At 45.0% G+C, this 22511-nt stretch overlaps 1 protein-coding gene across 1 annotated transcript in view; it reads left to right on the forward strand.

Moving 5' to 3' along the window:
• Positions 1-22511, forward strand: part of LOC102978232 (ATP-binding cassette sub-family C member 4-like) — a 128083-nt gene that overhangs the window by 6517 nt on the left and 99055 nt on the right. The window contains 7 exon segments of the mRNA XM_055089379.1: positions 1151-1289; positions 2075-2266; positions 9872-9966; positions 10194-10280; positions 16828-16924; positions 20256-20293; positions 20587-20681. Of these exon segments, the coding sequence (XP_054945354.1) occupies positions 1151-1289; positions 2075-2266; positions 9872-9966; positions 10194-10280; positions 16828-16924; positions 20256-20293; positions 20587-20681 (743 nt within the window).

The raw sequence follows: 22511 nt of genomic DNA on the forward strand, positions 1-22511 counted from the left end.
TTTTTTTTGCGGTACGCGGGCCTCTCACTGCTGTGGTCTCTCCCGTTGCGGAGCACAGGCTCCGGACGCACAGGCTCAGCGGCCATGGCTCACAGACCCAGCCGCTCCGCGGCATGTGGGATCTTCCCAGACCGGGGCACGAACCCGTGTCCCCTGTGTCGGCAGGCAGACTCGCAACCACTGCGCCACCAGGGAAGCCCTGACAATTTTCTTAACACATGCATACACTCTTACGTCTCAGGTCAGGAATACTACCTGTGATTGGCATGATGAGTACTTTGTCCTTCTCCCTCGCGTTGGATTGTGTGCTGTCGCATGTATATTCATGTTTTTTGTTTCTCATACAGTAGAAGTACTTTATTGCCCCTATTTAGCCAGGACAGGTAATGCATGAAACGTATAAATATGAGGCTTTATCACTCTGACCCACGATGTCATAATTAATTTTTTTAATAGAGTTTTTAAAAATTAACTTATTCACTTATATTTGGCTGTGTTGGGTCCTCTACATTGGCAGGCGGATTCTTAACCACTACGCCACCAGGGAAGTCCCCATAATTAATTTCTTTATTCCCCATTTTTTGTTGCTGTTGGTGTTAAATTATAGCTCTCGTGAAATTAGAGCTTTGACTGTTATTTGTAAGAGTTATTTTACCACGAGTGACTTTATCATATAAAGTGCCCCTTTGCGTGCTGAGCATTACTGAGATTCATTCTTTATCAAATGAAAATGGAGCGATTAGTGGAGATTTCAAATTAGTTATAGTAAAGGGCCAGGCATGTATGCACTTATGCTGCCACCTTGTGGAGATTAATGAAATAGACAGTTAAAACCAAGGGTCATAATGAAAACTTACAAATGATTAAAAACCTCATACTGAATATTCTATTAAGTACATTATTTTAATAAGCTAGTAAGCACGTTGTGTTTTCCTTCCTGGTGCTTCATGTTACACAGTTGGGAACTGCGTGTTGGGACTTTGGGCGTCTCAGTGAAGGAAATGATTTATATGATAGCTGTTGTGGATGGACGGAGACAATGAGGACTTCTTTTTTGTCACAGTGGTCCCTCCAGGAAGTCTGGAGGTTATAATGGCTCTTCCGGGAAGCTTTGAGCATTTCCTCACGTGACTTGACTTGATCCCGTCAGTGCACGTGTAGTGAATGTGCAGCCATGTGCTGGAGCTAAAGATACAGACGTGAGCAGGACCCAGACACCTCTGCCCTCCAGAGGCAGCCAGGTTCTGGGGCGAGACAGATACGCAGGCAGATTATTTCAGCCCAGTGTGGTGAGCGCTGTGATGCTGTGGACACAGACACGCCACGTCGGTGTGTTGCAAGAGATTTGAAGGACACGTGCACATGCACTTGGTCTCCTGTGTTCTGTACAACAAAATACAGAAGTCTAAACGTGGGATGTGTACACAAGAGGGTGATGACTTCCTTTATGATGGACTTTTGCTCTTTGGACACAACTCACTTCAGAGTTCTTTTAATAATTTTGGATATATTCTTCACACACAGCTTTTTAAGAGCAAGTATTTGTCAAGTAAAGGATACCTGGATGCAAGAACAGCTGCATTAAACATCAGATACATGAAATACACGTCCTGCTGGGCTGCTCTGCTAGTTAAGAATGTTAAACATTCTTAATTAGTGTTTGCTGAATATAGCACTTCATTTGGGTGAAACTCTTGGGCAGAGTAGATTGTTAAACTCTTAATAATCCTTATCAACCATTAGTTTACGTTGACCAATAGTGTTATTTTCCATTTTTTTTGTCCCAACTGCCTGAATCCTATTCTAAACGAAAGGGTTTAGAATACTGTACTTAATCCTATTCCTTTAGAATAAGATTCTAAATGAAAGGGTTTAGAATCTTATTTTTTCCTTATTCTAAAGGAAAGGGTTCTATGTTTATTAAGCGCCCAGGGTGGGGACAGTTGTTCTGCGGGCGTGTCCGTCCCGAGTGCTGCCTGTTCACGTGTGTGTGTGTGTGTGTGTGTGTGTGTGTGTGTGTGTGTGTGTTCCCGAGTGCCGCCTGTGCACGTGTGTGTGTTACCATCTGTTTCAGTCGTCACTGTTGAGTGCGGTGCTGGGGGAGCTGCCCCCGAGTCAGGGGCTGGTCCTCGTGCACGGGAGGATCGCGTATGTTTCTCAGCAGCCCTGGGTGTTTTCAGGAACTGTGAGAAGTAATATTCCATTTGGGAAGAAATATGAAAAAGAACGATATGAAAAAGTAATAAAGGCTTGTGCTTTGAAAAAGGTGAGTAATGACTTTTGAGTTGCATATACTCGAATTTCAAATGATGAGAGCGTTGGTTTAAAGTACAAGGTTTGTTAAAAGTTTCTTTCAAATGTTGAAGGATCTTTTAATGTTGTTTAATACTTTAAGCTCGTCTTCTGGGTAAGTATGCACACGTGTATGTCACTATTTGAATCCTGATGTGATGACAGCAATCATAGAATGTCTTTTTGGGGGAGGGAGTTGTTTCACTTCGTGAAGTTTCATTCACTTTTAACTTCTCTTTTTAACGGGCAATTACAAAAATGTGTAAAGACTAGAGAGCACGGTGTAATGAGCTCTCAGTTACCCACCCCCAGCTTCAGCCAGGATCAGCTCGTGGCCAGTCTTGCTGCATCTCTACCCCTGCCCACTACCAGCCCCACTCCCACCCCAGATTATTCTGAAGCAGATCCTAGACCTCAGGTTGGTTCATCTGTAAACATTTCACTAGTTTTCTCTAAAAGATAGGAAAGCCTTTGGAAAAAAGTCACCACGTTATTACACTTGAAGAGTAACCAAAATTCCTGAATATCATCAACCTTCTGGTCCGGGTTTGCATGTTGTTAATCATCTCACTGAGAAATCCCATTCACTGGGGGTTTGAATCAGGCTTCACGGAAGGTCTGCCCCCTGCGCTTGCTTGCTGCCTCCTCCTTCTCTTTCAGTCTGTAGGTTTCCCTCTCCACTTCATTTTTGACTTGTATTTTATTATTTAAGGAAAGCGGAACGCTTTACAATGTCTTCCTAATATTGCATTGTTTCACTGGGGGAAAGGTTGTTTTCACAAACGGCATTGAGTTTCACAGAAAATGGCAACTGAAACATTTAACTCTGCTGGGATTTAAATGAACTTAGTGAATGAATGATGAAAACTGAACTTATCCCATAGGAGAATGTAATTTGGCAAAAAGAAAGAAAAATGTAAATACTGATAAATACCGTGTTACTCTCTTGGATTATAAAAATCAGTGAATAATAGCATTAAAGGGCTCCCCCGGGGTCTGTTCAGTGCATTCTGGACGTCTGACTGCCCTTTTATGCTGTGAGGAAAAGGCTGGGACAGGCTTTCAAGGGCGTAGTGTTGAGGGCTCCAAACCCTCCCGCTTTGTGAGGAAAGAGTAATTCTGCTTGAACATCATAGATTGCATCAGTTGATGTGGACAAAACAGAATTGCTTGCTCGTTTAATGGGCTACTGTTTCTTTCAAACAGGTTATTGTTAATGGGAGATGGTGCATTTGCAGAAATGGCATCAAGTTAGCAGTAATGAGCTTGATTTTTATTAAGTGGTATATATATCGTGGAAGAAAAGAAGGGGGAAAGCAAATGGATAGCAGTGAGAACAGTAGCTGCCATTTGTTCAGAGGCCACGTGCAAGTCATTTTACTCTCACAGACGCTCATGTGCACACATAAAAAGTATATGGGTTATTAATTTTTTGTGAGTGTCCTCGATGTTACCATCCTCATTTTCTAGTTGGTAAAACTGAGGCTTGGAGAGATGAAACAGCTTTCCTCACCATTTGTACCTCACGTTCAGTCTGTTCCTGCATGACTCGAGGCTCCATGCTTTTCCACCGTGTCAGCTGCCTCTCAAATGAAGACATTTAAAAGAAGGAACTTTTTAAAAAGCGGGTGATGGATGAAGGTAAGGTTGAATGTGGAATAAGCAGATCTCAGACGTTTCCTCTTTACCTTAATCACGTCCAGCTCCTGATTCCCAGATCATATTCCAGAGACCTAGGCCGGTGTGTGGGTGTTTGTTTCACAACCTTGCCTTTCTGGTGAAGCTCAGCCCTGTCTTTCCCCCCAACATTTGAGCATCTCTGGAGAAAAGCAGGTGTTGAGATAGTGGCTGCCATTCAGCGTTTTCCCCGGCGGCTGAGGCTTTGCCCCAGCCCTGTGGGGTGATGGGACCAGTAACTCGGGCCGTGTTCTGGGGCTTCACCCACCCTCGGGTGTCCCTGCGGCACAGACTCTGGTGGGAAGGGGCCCCTGCGGGATCGGGCTGCACAGCGATTCTTCTGTACGTGATGTGAGGTGTATAAACACGACTGCTCTCCTGTTGTGCTGCGTGGTCGGGACATAGAGTTGGGGCCCCTCGTGCCCTTTCCCTCCTTGGCAGGAAGGGAGGCCCAGGGCGGAGAAGGAGCGGAGAGCAGAGTCCTGGCCCCGGCTTCGTCACTTGCCTGCCGTCACTTTGGACACGTCCTGTTTCCTGCCTGGGCCTCTGATGTTTCTGCAGCCAAATGAGGGCGTTGGGTCAGAGGGTTTCCAAGAGGTTTTGCAGCCAAATGAGGGCGTTGGGTCCGAGGGTTTCCAAGAGGCTTTGCAGCCAAATGAGGGCGTTGGGTCCGAGGGTTTCCAAGAGGTTTTGCAGCCAAATGAGGGCGTTGGGTCAGTCAGAGGGTTTCCAAGAGATTTTGCTGCTGCTCTGAAATGTCGTCTATGACTCTGATTAGCAAGGGGTCAGCAAGGTCTTTACGACACCTGGGAACCACTTAATGAGTAATGAGATCCTCTGCTTATCTCCTTCTGGAATCCCTGTGTCAGTGGATGGGCATAAGACAGTCACTGATGATAGTGGTATTCTGGAATTATTTTGGCCTGTAGATACAGAGACTGCACATGTAGTAGAAAAGCCTTGGCCTTTGGAGAGAAACAGTCTTGGTATTTGTCTGTTTCCTCTCATCAAATGGGGGAGGTGTGGGATTACTGTAAAGGCTACGGGCAGTGCCTGTAAAATGCAAATATGCCAGGATTTTAGTAAATGGTAGCTCTTTGTTACTATTATAGCCCTTTTCTCTACATCCATACGTAGGTGCATATAAATATCATAAAGATTTCTCCTTACAGATCTCCTCACCTCCCACTTCCCCCAAATCCTGAGGAAAAAAACAGAAAAAAAGCAACATTTCTTGTATTACGTATGTTAATAACAACATAGATGTATTATACTAGGTCTAGTAAACATAATTACATGTTAATAATAATAATATAAGTGCATTATACTATATCTGATTGAAGTAAACATTAAAGTTCATTGAGCTGAAAACTTTTCTGTAACAAAATAGATAAGATGTAATCACATTTGGCAACATCGATTCAGGCTGATGACGTCAGCTCCAAGGCCCAGGAGTCAGAAAGCTCAGGGATTGAGGCTCAGTGTCTCTGTTGACCAGGTGTGTGATTTTGGTTGATTGTCTGAACCTTACAGGCCTGTCTCTTCATCTGTAAAGTGGAGATAATAATACTGTCAACCTCATAAGGTTGTTTTGAGGATGAAATGCAGTAATGATTTTAAAGCACCTGATTGCTAGGGATGTAACAAGCACTCTATAAATGTTAGAGTGCTTTTGAAAATAAATTAGCTATTAATTATAAGCTCAGCTAGTTTTTGGTAGAATCACATCCATGAAATGTGACATGTAAGAAGGAAAGTATCTGAGTATTTAACTTCCATTTTTGAGTTGATATTTATATAGGTGCTCTACACAGAATACATTATATAAATCAACAATAAAAATATTCTGTCACCATAACATAAGTAATATAGTATGTCACATTTGTCTGCATATTATCTTCAGCCACTTGAAGGCCCTTAAAAACTTTCAGGCAATACCTATTTAAAGGTATCACAGTGATAAATTCTAGTTTAATATTTTCTCACATAGATCGCTTGAACTTACAAACCCCTGTTGGGTGCCCACAAGCTTGTACTTTTATTTCATATTTACCATATTCCTGCCAACTTGGACATTTTCAGATTGCCTTGACAGTCATAGAATAATAAGTTTATTGATACTTCCTTGTCTAGGTATAGAGGCCTTCAAGTCTTGAATTATTTTAGCATTGCCTTCCTTTCAAATACACTTTTCAGTCACCACTTGGATAGAATGATGTGAAAGAGCAGACTCCAACTCTTCTGTTTAAAAGCCGACAGTCCTCAGACCAACAGTGTAACCTCACTTAGTCTCAGTTTCCTCATCTGTGAAATGGGGCCAGTACTTACTGTGCAGCTTGTTGTGAGGATTAGAGATAATCAGTATCAGGGTTCAGAACAGTGCTTGGTGCACAGATCTTACCCTCCAGGAACCGAGAGAAGGTCCTTCGTGAAAGATGCAAACAAAGCCTTAGGAACCCAGCAGGAAAAGAGACGACCCCAGGATGGTTTCATGGAAGATTGTGTGTTTGGGCTGAGCCGGGAAAGATGGGCAGGATATTGACAGGCTGTGATAGGAGGGGCAATTCCCAATGGAAGAAAAACTGTGAAGAAAGGCAGAGGCCTCCTGCTGTTTGACTCTGGAACCCAGCCCTCCTCTGCCAGGACCTCACGTCCGTTCCTCATCAACTATTTCCACAGTCTGCTCCGTGATGTTTCTACCGTTAAGTCTCCACCATCGCTGAAGGGCCCTGGATGTGCTTCAGGACGGGTGGCATCAAACCAGCGTCGCCATTTCCTTGTGTTTCTTTAGTTTATGTACTGATTTTCAGTGAAAATTGGTGAAATTTAACTGAAAGGTAACAATTCCTCCAGTGGGAGGAACTGTAATATATGCTCAACTCAGGCTTTTCCCTTTAACCTAATCGGAAAATGGTGGCTGGGAAATTAGCCTGACTTGGATTTTACTTCAGATCCTTTGAAATGGTTTTCCCATTTGGGGCTGGTCCATAAATAATATGCAGAGTAAATAACACACTTGAAGTCCTACTACCAGACTCAGAGAGCCTGTTTCTTATGCCCTAACTGTGCTAAATGAAAGAGTGGATTTAAGTGCCTCTTCTAGAATGTGGTTAAGATTGCTGTGCTATAGCTAGGTGCAATTTTGAAAAGGAAACCAAAATGACATAAAATCAAGGCATAAAATCTAAGTGGAACAGTTTGCAAGGACTGTCAACAGTGAAACGGAGGCTAAGTAACCGTGTGTGCCCGTGTGTGTGTGTTTAAGGCTAGAAACCTATCTTAAAATGGCTCATTGTTTTTCGTGAAAACCAAAAGCAAGAGATGGTATAAATTTTTGAGCCTAACAAAGAAACAGTGTAAAATAATGATGAATTTTCACGACAGAGCAATTGCTGCCTTCATTTGATGCAACCCAGTGAGGGCGCAGGGAACCTGTGTGTGCCTGTGTGTCTTTCTGGCTGTCAGGGAGGGTTATGATGGAGATGGTATTTCTCTTCTTCTGAGGGTCATGTGATTTCCCTGTTGTGATTCACACTGTGAATGGGGTCCCACTGTAGGTTTGATGAGAAAATAGGGATAAGTCACCAATAGCAAGTTACAATCAATTCATGTCCTTTTTTCACTTACAGAGGGTGTTCATACACTTCTTTTTTTTTTTAAACATCTTTATTGGAGTATAATTGCTTTACAATGTAGTGTTAGTTTCTGCTGTATAACAAAGTGAATCAGCTATATGTATACATATGTCCCCATATCCCCTCCCTCTTGCGTCTCCCTCCCTATCCCACCCCTCTAGGTGGTCACAAAGCACCGAGCTGATCTCCCTGTGCTATGCGGCTGCTTCCCACTAGCTATCTATTTTACATTTGGTAGTGTATATATGTCCATGCCACTCTCTCACTTCGTCCCAGCTTACCCTTCCCCCTCCCTGTGTCCTCAGGTCCAGGACAGGAATAAAGATGTAGAGAATGGACTTGAGGACATACACTTCTTTTGATTCTCACAGCATCCTTGAGTTTACTGGCTCTTGTTTCTGCAGCACATTCTGTAGAAGAGGAAACTGAGACTTAGGGAGATCAAAGGACTTGTTTATCATGGAGACCCCAGTGTGCCACTTGCTTTCTCCCCAAATTTGCTGAAGTAGAGACAAAGAAATGAGGGCTTCATCTGCAGAAAGATAGTGCTGTGTATCCTAGGTTGATGCCTGAGGAGTTTAGTAGATGACAAACTCCCCACAAACTCTGCTTGTCTATGCCACGTTCTGTCCAATGATAATTATAGGCAATCTAAGTAAAGGTTTCTAATATAACACTGTATAACTTAAATCTGGTTGGTATCTTGTCACTTGGGGGATGTTCTTGTCATCTTTTCTTTTTTTCCCAGGTACTCTGATTTGTCTACTTACTTCTTAAATAATATTCAAATACGACTTTGGATAGATTCCCAGATCCTCAAGTCAAAACTTCATATCCTTCTTAAATTTGAGTTTTTCTTGCTTCCACGGACAGGCACCTACTTAGTCCAGCTGATCTGCTTGGTGTCCCTCGAGCACACTGTTTCCTTCGCTTTTGTGTTTCCTGCCCAGCCTGCTCTTTCTGCTCCCATTTCTTGTACAGACCTTGTTTGTCACTCTGTCAATATGTCTTAAGTATCACTGTGAAGACAGAGGTCAGGTGTTATCCCTTCTCTGCAAGTGGGAAGCTGAGGCCGAGATCAGCAAGATGTCCAGTTTAAGACACACTTATTCCTTGATAAAAAAAAAAAAGTCCCGTACCTTCACCAGCCTGGGACACCAGCCCTCACACTTGTGCCTCTAGCACAGACCTTTCCACCTGAATATCCAGCTGCACTGTGACATCACCAAGAGGTCATCTCCACTCGTCCACAAGCGAAGTCTCCTAAACCTGCATCCACCATCTTCCCCAACTCAGTAAATGGAGACCCTGTTCCCCCCCTTCCTCACGCCCCAGACAGCACAGTCCTCCTCTTCTCTCACCACCTACACCCGTCCCATCAGCAGGCCTTACACACTCCACCTTCCAGATGTGTGTGGAGTGTGTGACGCCGTCTGTCCGTTCTCACTTCTCCCGCTCTGGTCGGCCACCGTCACCTCTCACCTAGGTTATTGCGGTGGCCTCCTAACTGGTACCCTCTCTCACCCTTCCCCCCTTACTGTCTGTTCTCCACAAAGAGGCAGGAGTGATTCCTTAAAAGCCTCAGACCATGTCAGCCCCCCTCCCCCTCCCCCGTTTACTGCTCTGTCTCTGCCCTCATTCTCCTCGTTCTCTCCCTGTTTCTGCTCTCCTGGCCTCCTTGCTTGTCCTGGGACACCTTGGACATCTGCCCCATGGCCTTTGCACTCGCTCATTCCTCTGTGTGGAGCACCCTCTCCAGGTCTGTGTAAGCCCCTCCACCCTCCAACAGATCTGCTCAAACCCCCTCTGAACAGAGCCCTTCCTGACCCTAGTATAGACTCACTTTCCCTCCTTTACTCTCTATCCCCCTAAGTTGGCTTCTTTTTTCTTCTAGTCCTTAGTTCTTGCACTCATTAATTTTCCATATTGTCTGTCTCCCACCATGGAAAGAAACTCTAGGGACTATGTTTCCTCATGGCTGAGTTTCTTGTGCCCAGAACAGTGCCTGGCATATAGTCGATCCTCAATAAGTATCTGTTAAAATGACCTAATGCATAAATGCTGTGAAAAACTACAGAATGTAAACACATGAAGAACCCTGAGAGCTGTTTTTTAAAATGTTTAAGGTGACGGTTTAGTCACTATGAAATGGACCCATTGCTTTTGATCAAATACTTGTATGAAGAACTAACGCTAGAAGGTTAGGATGGCAGGAGGGGAACACATTTGAAATCTTTCTCTTTTTCCCCTTTTCTGTCTCCATGTAGGATTTAGAGGTTTTGGAGGATGGAGACCTAACTGTGATAGGAGACCGGGGAACCACGCTGAGTGGAGGGCAGAAAGCCCGCGTCAACCTCGCAAGGTAAGTGGCGTTTCAGTTGCCATCCTGCCCCTCCCTCCTCCACGGCTCCTAGTGGAAGTGAGCGCGCAGACCCCGCTCACCGGGTGGGCCCTGCGTGAAGCGGGGTCTTGGCCCTTTTCCCTGGGCTCTTGGAACGAATAATGATTTGTTGGACACCATCTTGATTCAAAGATGGGACACAGGAGGCTGGAAGCGTTCTTCTCCTGACATCTCTCTACGTGTTCTAGAGCCGTGTATCAGGATGCAGACATCTACCTCCTGGACGATCCGCTCAGTGCAGTAGATGCAGAAGTGAGCAGGCACCTGTTCGAACTGTGAGTTTGCTCCTGTTTCTGTCATTTCTGCTTTCCAGGAAGCCTGTGGAGTTGAGGGACGAGAGCTCAGGAAAGCGTCTGTGCTTCAGGAGACTCAGCTCATTCTGCCCTGGTGTCCCCCGCTCCCCTCCCTTCCCTCCACAGAAGGTCCATCCCAGAGGAATTCTGCATCATGGTGCGGTCAAGACAGGAAAATGCAGAAGGTGCCTCCAGTGTGTGGAGGTCAGGGAGCCTGTGCTTTAGGGAGTTGAGGAACAGATGGCAGATTTCCGCCTGCTGCTTGTAGTTAATAACCAGACACTGTGGATGGATCCAGACCCCAGCAATAAGAAAGATGATGTAGGGGTTTTAAATCGGAGAGTAGGACTCGGTAACCGGGTACTTGGCTGCCGGTCCTTTTCCTCCATCGTTTGTTTAAGGCACGTCAGAAGCGAAGTTTCCAGTACTGACACAGGGCTTCCGTGGAAAGGCCTAGTTGGTTTATGCTTATTATTGTATCGGTCTGGAAATACTTAATAAAGTCTAGAATTTAAGAATGATTTTTTTTTCCACCTCAGAGTGTGACTTCAAATATTTAACATTGCTTCATGGATGCTTACTAGAATTAATAATTAGACCCACAGTGTACGGTTAACTTGAATTTGTAGCTAGGTATCTAGAATCTGGCTGAAATCCTGACTTTCACTTGAGTCTCTGGAATTTGTTGTCAGTGGCTCTTGTTTGGCCACGGAACCCCTGAAGCGGAACAGCTCTGATGCTTTTCTGTGTATAATGTGTCCTAACACACGCTGACTGAGGCCTCTATGGAGTCTAGACGGGCCTCTTTGAAAGCCTCGTGAACTTGCTTTTTCTGAAACGGCGCCCACATCTACCCCACGGTTAGTTACCGTGCTGTTGTTCACCTTGTTAAAGCCAACGAGCCCTTCCAGCTGCACTTACGAAAGCCCTACTGTGTGCGCTGAGATCCACGCCCTTACCGACGCTGTTGCACAAAACCTCTCAGTTTACAAAGGAGAGCGGTGAGCCAGGAGAGGGGAAGGACCCACACGGGGCAGAAGAAGGGAGACTAAGACGTTCAGCTCTCATTTCTGCCTCTAAGGAATCTGTCTCTATGGAGCTTGTTAAGACAGATGCCTGGGAAAAGTTCAGCAGAGTCACGGTTTAGAGGGTTTGCATATAGGATGGTAAATGCTAAATGGAAGTAGAAGTGGGCAGCTATAGGCTTTCAGGTGAAGTTGGAAGGCTCCCTGTGCGCTGGCCTTAGCGGGAAGTGCCCTGTGGGCCTGCAGGCTGGACAGGGTTTGTGGAGGCTGAGAATAGGATTCAGTTCCTTTTGCTAAAGGAATAGTAGAAGCACAGGTGTAGAGGTAGGAAGAAGCAAGGCTGTGAGAAGAACAGCAGGCACATACTCAACTGGAGGATGCAGGTCGTACAGCAAAGAGAAGCTATTTGGAAATTCTCGCTGTCAGTTCCTCTGTTAGTTTGCTAGGGCTCTGTCTGTCCAGGCTGCTCTCACAGGAGACCATAGACTGGGTGGCTTATAAATAACAGAAATTTATGTCTCACCGTTCTGGAGGCTGGGAAAGTCCGAGGTCAGGGTGCTGGCCGATTTGGTGTCTGGTGAGGGCCTGATTGCTGTGTCTTCATATGGTGGAAGGGGTGAGGGAGCCGTGTGGGTCCCTTTTATAAGGGCACCAATCCCATTCATGGAGGCTCTGCCCTCATGACCTGTTCACCTCCCAACTGCCCCATCTCCAGTACCTTCACAGTGGGGATTAGGTTTAATGTGTATGAATTTTGAGGACACAACATTGTCTATAGCAGGCTGTCACAGATGGCGGGGAGCTTAAACAATAGACATTAGTTTTCTCACTGTTCTGGAAGCTAGAAGTCCAAGATCAAGGTGTGGACTTCTGATGGCATCCTCCTCACTGTGTCCTGTCTTTTCCTCTGGTCTTTCCTCTGTTCACGTGCACCCCTGTGTCTCTGTCCTTAGTCTTAGTCTCTTCTTCTAAGGACACCAGTCAGATTGGATTAGCCCCACCCTAATTAAGAATAACAATTACCTCTTTAAAGGCCCTGACACCAAATTCTAAGGTACTGGCAGCTAAGGTGTCAACAAGTGGATTTGGGGAGACATGATTGATTTACAGCAGGTCCAGAAGAGCGAAGTAGAGAGACTTCAGCAGAGGCAGCAGTGTGAGAGTGAGACCTGTGAGGCAGCCCTGAGCTCTGGATACGAGGAGCTGGGATTCCACGTCCACTAAGCAGGGGTCGGGGGGCGGGTTCCACCAGAGTCAGTATGTACCTGTGCTTAGTGTTAAGGTGATGAGAGAGCTCTGCAGATGGATCGTGGTGATGGCTGCGCAGCAGTGTGAGTGTACTTAATGCCACTGAGGTATATGCTTAAAAATGGTTAAAATGGTAAATTTCATGTTACGTATATCTTAACACACACACACAAAAAGTGCACAGTAGCATTGAATCTTTCAGAACATGGGACAGCAGGGCAGCTGACATGTGGCACTGCCTCCAGCTCTCTGATCTGACTGCTTTCCCACCCTCTCCTGATCGTGACTTGATGAATTTTCCCTTAGAGAAGTGCCTTGTGTCTTGTCACGAGTCCAGTGACAGGCACTAGTGCTATGAGAGGTTCCCCCACTCCCACCCTCCTGGGTCTGAGTAGCTCAGCCTCCCTGTTCCCAGCTCCCTGCCCTGAATTCACAGACGTCTGTCACTCAGTCTTGTGTGTGTGCCCAAGGTCTCCATCACTCCAAGCACAGTTTCCGCTGGCCATTGCGTTCATGTCACAGGGAGGAGAGGAAGGTGTTCTGATGGGCACGGATCGGTGTGCTTATCACAAAAGCTCTCCCAAGTTCTTTTTCCAGCACAGGAGGTGTTTATAAAATCCTTTCCAACCTTTTGGGCTTAATGACCTTGGACGTACACTTGATAGAAGCAAGCTTGTTCAGACTGTTGTTTGCTAATCAGAACCACATTCTCTGGGGAAACTTAGGGCAGAGGGAGCACGAAGGCAGTTTAGGAAATCACTCAGCAGCACCTGGAGAACGTTCTCAACGAGTTAGAAAATTGGATGGAACAGGATGCTATGAAGGATGGTTAAAGTGAATTTTATTATTATTCACTTTAAATAATATTTAAATTAGTAAATTTTAATAATTTAAGTATTTAAATTTAAATGATTACTAATTTAAATATTTAAATTTAAATGATTACTAATTTAAATATTTAAATTATTCATAATATAATTACGAATAATATTATTGTTATTTTATTATTATTAAAGTGAATCAGTCGCACTTCTACTTGCTGTTGACAGTTTCCTTCAGTCATGAGTATATATTGAAGGTTGTTAAGGTTTGTGAGTTTTCCAACTATATGTTGTAAACCTTAAGTGGATTCTATCACCTACAGAAGGTTAGAGCCTTGGGTGAGCCGATGCGGCCTCACCTGTGTCCAGCTGTGGATCCCGTTTTGGTTCAGAGAACCCCACGTCGCCAGACCCCCCGCCTCCTGCGTCACCAGTTCTTCGGGTCGGTCCTGATCAGATGCCCACGCTGCTGTCTATACACAGTTCGCCCTTCCTGCTCCAGCCCTTCACAGACTCCCCTCATGTTCAGGCTGCAGCTCCAGGTCCTCAAACGGAGAACGAGCTTCTTTGCCATCTGCCCCCATCAGCCTTTCCAGCTGGTCCTCACACCCGCTGGGTATTCCAGCCGCGCTGGCTTTGTGACGGGCCCTTTCTCACACCTGTCTGTCTGTAGATAACTGCTCCCTCTGTCCCAGAGCCCCTGCCTTTCCCTCCTGTTCCTTCAGGGGGAGCCTGTGCCCTTCTGTCTTCCCACAGCCCTCAGTGGGTTGCGCTTGACCATTTATCAGTCCTCCCCACCCGCTATAAGCTGTGAATGCATGAAGGTTCCTTAGCCCGGCATGTTCTGTCCCAGTACCCTTGGACCCGCTGTTCCTTTTTCCAGGATGTTTTTCCCCAGATAGTCTCAGGGCTCCCGTGTCACCCCCATCTAAGACAGCAGCCCCCCTTGCTTTTCCTTCAGAGCACACATCACAGCCCGATAGTGCATTTTCTAAACTCGTTCAGTGTGTCCTCCTGTACACGGTGCTGAGTAGTGTCTGCTTTCTTGACCTGTGGATGTATGCTCGACAGTTAAGACTGTGCCTGGTATCTCACCAAAGCCTGTCGCATGAATGAATGTAGATAGGTGCTCTTTCTCATTCTTATCTGATCCACTCTGCTATGGGATGTATCCCCTGTTAACACAGCCCTTATATAGGAATATATATAGTATTACAGGATTAACACAGCCCTTATATAGGAGTAATGCTTAAAGAACTCATCCCTGAATCAATTATTTTTTTATGGTATGTCTTGGAATTCTTTACTCTTAAAAATTGGAAGATAGATTATTTTCCTAGAGATTTTGATTAAAAGTCTTAATTAGGAGTAAATTTGTAGCCATCAACTGATCACTTTACTTTAATTATTTATATTACCTTTTCTGTGATGGAATTACAGGAAGAAAACATTCTAAAGCTTTTGGGTAGCTCTGTCTTGGACATAGCAGCCCATTAGATTTGATTAACATCTGCCTTCGGTGGTTATTGACAGATAATTTTTAATTTAGGAGAAACAATTCGATTAAAAGCTTTAGTGCTAAGTCTGAAAAGGTGTTTACTTGGTCAAGAAATTTAGTACAAAATCTGAACCAAGACGTGTCAAAAGGTAAAAATAAGTCCGTTTGGACATAATGGAGCGATGGTGTGTGTGTCTACATCCTGAGCTCTTGCTTCTGGTTATAGACCCAGGGTCCAGCGTGTCCCCTTAGGGCTTTTCTGTCCCGAGTCCAGAGCACATGACCGCGCGTGGGTTAGGAGGAGTGGAGGAGAGGGCTGACGTGTACTGAGCGGATTGGTGGTTTGATTTCTCAGAACATGTGGGTGAGTTGTCATTGGCCTTGTTTTGAGATGAAGACACTGAGGCTTTAGTAGCTTGTCCGACGCTGTCAGGCTCGTGAGAGGGATTGAGCTGCAGTCTGCTGCCTCCAGACTCTGCATCTGGCTCACTCAGCAGGCTGAGCTGTGGCCCAGGTCCCTGAGATTTGCTCCGCGCGGGGCTCGGGCACCCAGAGTACACGCCTGGAGCCCTGCCCGTGGTCACCGGGGCCCTGGATCCGGCTACTGGCTTCCCTGGAGGGGTTGTAGACCCCTCTGGGCTGAGCTTGGGGCTGAGTCCTTAGGGGTCTGCATTTAAAATGCGGAGCAGTCTGAGGGGTTACTGTAAACACACACGTAAGGTTGGATACGGAGGGTGTTTGTTGGGCTGCACCCCGCAGCCTGCAAGGCCTGTGTTTGCCCAGCTTAGACCTAAGAAAGAGCCCGGAGTCAGCGACAGAGACACGGATGGTTCAATGGCCACAGCGAGCTTCCATGTCTGAAGCAAGGTCCTGGAGGGCCACCCCACCGAGTGTGGTGGACATGGCAGCAGTCTGGGCTCCTGGCGGGGAGGCGGGGGAGAGGGAATTGACATCAGGCTGGCTCATCGGTTACCATGGGAACCAGGGAAGGAGCACACCCCTCACTGCCCCTCTGGTAGGCAGAGTGGAGCGTTCTGATCTAAAGCTAGAACAGTCATTAGCTGGGGCCTGGGGCAAGTGTGTAGGAAGGTCAGTCGTGTGATTGGGGTGTAGGTGAAGCAGGCGCTGGATGAGCAGGGGGTGTACAGAGAGCAGGAGGACAGCCACCTCGGGTGGCCTGACCACACAGGCGTCTTGGCTATAGAGAATTGCTATGTCTTTGAGCTGTTGGATAATTTCCACTGTGATTTGTGCCGTTTGGATTCTGTTCTTTCATTTTCATATTTGGAAGGTGTTCAGTCCTAATGAAGAAGGATTTGCTTCCTGGATGGGACTGGGAATGTTGTAGAGACTGACGGAGGCCACGCTAGCATTCATTTTCTATCTAATATTATCTGGGAAGAAGTGTCTAGAAAATGCACTGTGGCAAAGGTTACCAAGAATCTGTTAATTTTTTTGTCGTTAATACGTACAGTATATGTCATAAATAATCAGAAAACTAAGAAAAATGTACCCATTTTTAAATGACATAAATCTGTCTTCTCCCATTCCCACAAGGTGATAAAATAGTGTTTTGGTTCAGTCAAGTTTTGGAATCTCAGTATTGCTCAATTGTTTTTCATTATGAAACATGTAAATAATTGTTAAGCTGAGTTTTTGAAAGAAAAAGAAACTTAGCTGTTGGTGCCTCTTTCACTGGACTGCTTTTTAGAATTTTTTAGCAGAGCTAGATTCAAGTTTGCTGCTGATGAACTTGAGGCCTAGTCAGAATCATTGGCTTATATTTGTATTTAATTTGTATAATTTATGCTGGTATTTAAACTACACATCTTTGACTGCTGTGTTGTCTTTGTCTCATTATGTTTCCAAATACAGGTTTCCAGTTTGGAGCACCCCCACTAATGTGCTTTTGCATGCTGTACCTCTTACATTTGCAGGTGTATTCGCCAAGCCTTGCACGAGAAGATCACAATCCTAGTGACTCATCAGTTGCAGTACCTAAAAGATGCAAGTCAGATTCTGGTACCGAAAGATGTAAGTAGTTTCTAGAAGCCTGTGGAACTTGCTAGCACTCAGGTGCGTTGAAGGCCACGCCTCCCAGCAGGTCACTCTCCTTGAGTTCATGGTAGACAGCCTCTTCTCCCTCAGTCTTATGCCCCCTTCTTCTCAGAGCTGGTATTCATGCCTTTGAGGATGAATCCGAGGACCTGTAGAAATGTCACTATTACACCCTAGGCCACATAAACCCTAAAGTATATGAAAGTGCTGCCGCAGAGATACTGAATTACCACTGTTCTAGTGAAATTTATTAAGGATAACGATGCTATTTTATTTAGAACTATTTGTGTTCCCTTTCCGTAATTTAAGTCAAAGAGTATTAGTATTTGGAAATTAGAGATACTAAGACCTGTTTGTATCCATGTGATTGTCATGCTTGGTTTGCCTGAAGAGCACCTTCCATTAACACCAGAAGGGAGGCGAGCACCCCAGTTACAGATGCCCACTCTGCCGGTTTACCCAGTTGCTTTGTCTCACTGCTCAGATCTTTTTATGTGTCTGATACGTGTGAGATCGTGTGCGGCGGTAGGACGAGGCTCTGCCTTCCCAGGGCTCCCATTCTTATGGGGACAGATGTGATGAAAGAGGGGGTGGGGCTGATATCCTGGCTTCCTCCCTGGGGAGCTGGTGCCTCTCGGGCCTGAGTGACATGAAGGTGAGGGCCATCCAGGCACCTGGGGGAGGGGCGTCCTAAGGAAGGAGCTGAGCTGGCAGGTTGCAGGAATGGCAGGAAGGCCAGCGTGTATGAGGAGTGAGCGGGGGGTGTGGAGGGCGCTGGTCTCTGGGCAGCGGGCCAGGAAGTGGGATGGAAGCCGCTGGACGGTCCAGAGCAGAGGAGGGATGGGATCTGACGTGGGATTTAAATGATTCCTCCGATGTTCGCTGGACGGGCGACAGCAAAAGCAGTTAGAAGTCTTAGTACAGTTGAGAAGACAGAAGTGTGGGCTCAGGCTAGTGTATCAGTTTCTGGAGCTGCCATTAACAAAATACTGCAAACTGGGTGGCTTAAAGCAACAGAAATTTATCATCTCACTGTTCTGGAGGCTACAGGTCCCAAATCGAGGTGCCGGCAGGGCCGTGCTCTCCCTGAAGGCTCTAGGGGAGAATCCTCCCTTCCAGCTTCCGGGGTTCACCGGCTTTCCTTGTGGTTCCTTGGCTTCCAGCTGCAGCACTGTGGTGTCTGCCTCCAATGTCACATAGCCATTGTCCCCGTGTCTGTCTGAGTCTCTTCTCTTCTCATAAGGACATCAGCCATATTGGATTTAGGGCCACCCTACTCAGTATGACCTCATCTTAACTTGATTACATCTGCAAAGACCCTGTTTCCAAATAAGGTCACCTTTACAGGTGTCATGTTTATAGCTTGAACGTATCTTCTTTTTGGAGGGGGCACCATTCAACCCACAACTCCTAGCATGGTTAGGGGTGGACTGGAGATTAGTGAGGACTTTTCAGACTTGGTGGTGGTTTGGTGCTTCACTCCTTGGCTTGTTTGCCTCTGTGCCTCAGCAGCTCCATCCTTAACCACCGTCTGTTCCGACAGGCCCTTGGTAAGCTTCCTGACTTATCAAATGAATTTCTGCTCCAAGTAAGATAGTAACTTAAAGTGCAGAACCTCTGCCTCTCTAGTAGCAGTTCCGTGGTCAACTCTCCTCTACTCCTCCAGGAATGGGGGGCTCAGATCTCTCAAGCTTGAGAGCAGTTGATTTCATGCGCAGAGGGGGGTGAAACTAGTGTATAAAACCCCAGCATTGGCACTATTATGAGCGCGAATCAGTGTGCAGGAGAAAAACCTATTCAGCCAGTCCCTAGATGTTTCAGGGCCCCCTTATTGCTTCTTTTGAGGACACTACCCTCAATTTTACTACTCTCAGAACAACCATTTGTCCACTGGTGAGCACCCTTGGGTGAGTTGGGGTCCATCCTTAGGTTTGTCTGGTCCCTCTCTCACAGCAGAGAGGGGATGACGGCCCTCTCGTCCCCTCAGAATTATCAGTGATTGGCTGCCGAGTAAAATTGCTGTCTTTGTACCATTATTGTTTCCTTGTGCATCTCATCTTACAGATACTAAGTGGAAAGTGATAATTTCATCAGATAAGGTGTATGAATTTTGCCTCCCAAGTGGAACAGGACACAGTGTATCATGAATAATTTTCTAATTCTGCAGTATCAGACAATGCCCAAAGGCTTCATTGGGCTTCTCCTAGTGGACCACCTCAGGGGATAGAATGAGAGGGGTACCAGCTGGGGTCGTGGGCCACCTTCTTTACCTGACCTGTCCTAACCAGACATACCCTACTTTAATTAGTTTCCCACCCTGGGATTTTGCCCAATATTTTGTTTGCCACTGAGTGAATCAGCTGAGTCTTGTTTCATGGGGTCAGAAAATAGTGAAAACATCTGCACATTATTTTGTCTAACTTTGTAAGGGAGGGAAACTGTGCAATGATGTGTCACACGTGTTCAAAGAAAACGATTAGATTGGCTGTAGCTTAAACAGTTGCCTGATTTGGGGAAGCCCGGTTGGCTGCTTGTGATGGGTTGTGATCGATTCTGGCTTAGGTTTTGGTTTGCTGGCACAGACTGCCAAGGCATTAGAGCCACCCCGGTCTCATGGCCTCCTTGTTTATTAGCTATTTCATCAGCTGGAATATTGAATTTTCAGTTGGGAACTTCCTGTGTTTGTGGGGCAGTTGTGAAGACCATGAAGACGCAGCTCGTGGGTTCTCCGTCCAGGGTTGGTTCCTACATCACTTGTCTCAGCGGGGCACGTGATACTATGACAATGGTCAGCGAAGATTTGATGAGTGACCCTTACCTATGCAGATGTGCTTTTGCCCACCTCTGGGCCAGTCTTAAGTTTCTTTCCGGGAATATCCCCATTTGACTGTTTTTTTATTTTTTATTATTATTATTTTTTTTTTGTGGTACATGGGCCTCTCACTGTTGTGGCCTCTCCCATTGCGGAGCACAGGCTCCGGACGCGCAGGCTCAGCGGCCATGGCTCACGGGCCCAGCCGCTCTGCGGCATGTGGGATCCTCCCGGACCGGGGCACGAACCCGTGTCCCCTGCATCGGCAGGCGGATTCTCAACCACTGCGCCACCAGGGAAGCCCATTCTAGAGATTTTTAAATGTCACATGCCCTTCGCTGACCTGTGGATATCTGGAATGTGGGGCTTGCCACTGACTTGAGCTGGAAGGACCATCTCCGTTCTCTGGAGCCTTTGCATCACCCATTCTAGTGAGTGGGGTTTTGAGGGGGTCAGTAATGTTAGTGTTTGAGTGATTGTTGTTTCCTGCTCCAGGTTGCCTACGTCCTTCAGGATTGGTGGCTTTCATACTGGTGAGTGATTCCTGGTCTGACCCAAAGTGCTGTAAAATCGACACGAATCCTCAGTTTCCCACAGAGTCAGGGGGAGAGATGGGGCTTGTTCAGCCCCCTCTTCTAATCCTCACGTAGTTCCCCTGCTATCATGATTCAAACTGAGTCTTTATAAGGTAGATGGACGCAGGGCCTTGTGAGCTGGGAACCATTTTCCAGCATAAAACACATCTTCCAAATTGAGGGGGTTGTTTGGTTGTTATTTATCTAAATTCTATCCATAGCATAATATTTTTTTCTTCCCTGTTCCATAGGGTGAATGGACAGAGTATACTGTATGCCATGGTGTATGGAAAAGGAAACCTAATTGTGGTGCCTGATCCTGACTGGTACTTTACAGTTTATTCAGGTAAAATCGAGTAATCTGGTCTATTATACAAGAGTCTGAGGTGCTTACAATGAGCCTGTGTGAGCAACTAGGGCTTCCAGGAGTAATGTAGTAATGTCTTAGCGGGTTAAGAGTCTGAGTTGCATTTACTCTGTGAATTAATTAGAATGATTATTTTAAAAATCTACTAGAACAAAGAGGTTGGATGAAGACTCTTAATTTGCTCTGTACTGGATTTCGGAAGTTAAACCAGGATTGCACATTCAAAAAATCAGCCACTAGAAGTATGTGGCTATTGTCTATTCTAGAAAGTTGCTTTAGCTAAATCTTATCTCATTAGATGGATGGGCGAGAGGAGTAGAAACATCCCCACCTGTGGTTCGGATTGTTCCAGTTCTGTCTGAATAAAACCTGGCTTTTATTGAACTTGGATGAATCCTTTGGCAGCAAGGGCCCCCAAATAAAAGCATTATTTCCTCACAGGTAGGCAAAGCCCCCTTTCGCCATACTGCTCATCTCTTGGGCTTCACTAATTACTTAAGAGGGAAGCTAAGCAGGGAGAAATCCAGTGTCTGGGAATTAGGATTGCTTCTCTTTCTTACCTTGAAATTACAATGTTATCGTGTCCGCAACTGTGTGATTAATTTAGAATCTGGCTTGCTAGACTAATATTAACACGGCTGTCTGCTTTCAAAAGAGTGCTTAGAATATATGTAGTGTTACATACTTTTTAAAGGAAATACTCATCTAAAATATTAAATATTCCCATGGGAAACCCTCATACAAGCTTTCTGCAGAGATGGAGTGTGATATCTTTGTAAGAACCCACTCATTGAAATTTGGTGTTTATTGTGTTGATCTCTTGCTAAGAAACCTAAATCCATTAGTTTACCTTCTGAATTGGTGGACTATGGGAACTTAAAGGAAGAAGAAAGGGAATCTGCTATACATTCACATAGGATGATGGGCTAAGGCAAATGCACGTTGATGGAATTCAGGAATTTGAGCAGCTTTCAGAGTTGAAATAAGCGATGTGTCAGCTGGAGGGGAGAAAAAAAGTTCTTGATGGAATATTTATTATAGAAGTTATGTCCACTCTATTTAACATTGTCAGTTCAAGAGGTGTTAGGGCTATTTTAATTTTTATATGCATAGCAGGTACTCATGTTGTTAATAAAATACAAGTTTAAGTGATTATGTTCATTTCCAAATGCTTCGCATTTCTGTAAAACACTTAGAGATTAGTTGCTCATTTAGATTAATTATGTCATGTTAAAATATAATTTGTATTTTCTTGCAATTCAATTATTTAAGAGATTTTCTGCTTGCAACTTAATATGATGTTTTCATACTCTTTAAAGCTACTTGGGCATGGAATTAACTACTTTATGTGGAATTAAATTTCGATGTAAATTTACCATTTACAAGGAAACGGTAAATCATTTCTCCTGTTCCCTGTTAATTCATGATGGTACCAAAGCATTCCTCAATTTTAGATTATGGGACATGTTTTAATTCGTAAGATTTGAAATATGGAAAAAGGAAGATCAACTACTTTTTATAATTTTCTTTCTTCTGAGTTTTTATTACAACTTGTAATTGAATTAGGAAAGCATAGAATGAAATTGTGGTTTATACATGATTTTTTTCCCATGTGGTTTCTGTTTAATGAGAGGAACATAGTGATTTTTTTATATTCTTCCTTATAAATGTATCTTGTGAATGTATTAAACTCTTAAATAATCCATTATATAAATTTATTCTATTTATGAATTTATATATAAATTATATTTATAGAATAAAATACATAATATCTTTATAAACTGCCTGCCATGCTTTAGCATCATGGAA

Source organism: Physeter macrocephalus, chromosome 13, assembly GCF_002837175.3.
Source record: "Physeter macrocephalus isolate SW-GA chromosome 13, ASM283717v5, whole genome shotgun sequence".
NCBI classification, from domain to species: domain Eukaryota; kingdom Metazoa; phylum Chordata; class Mammalia; order Artiodactyla; family Physeteridae; genus Physeter; species Physeter macrocephalus.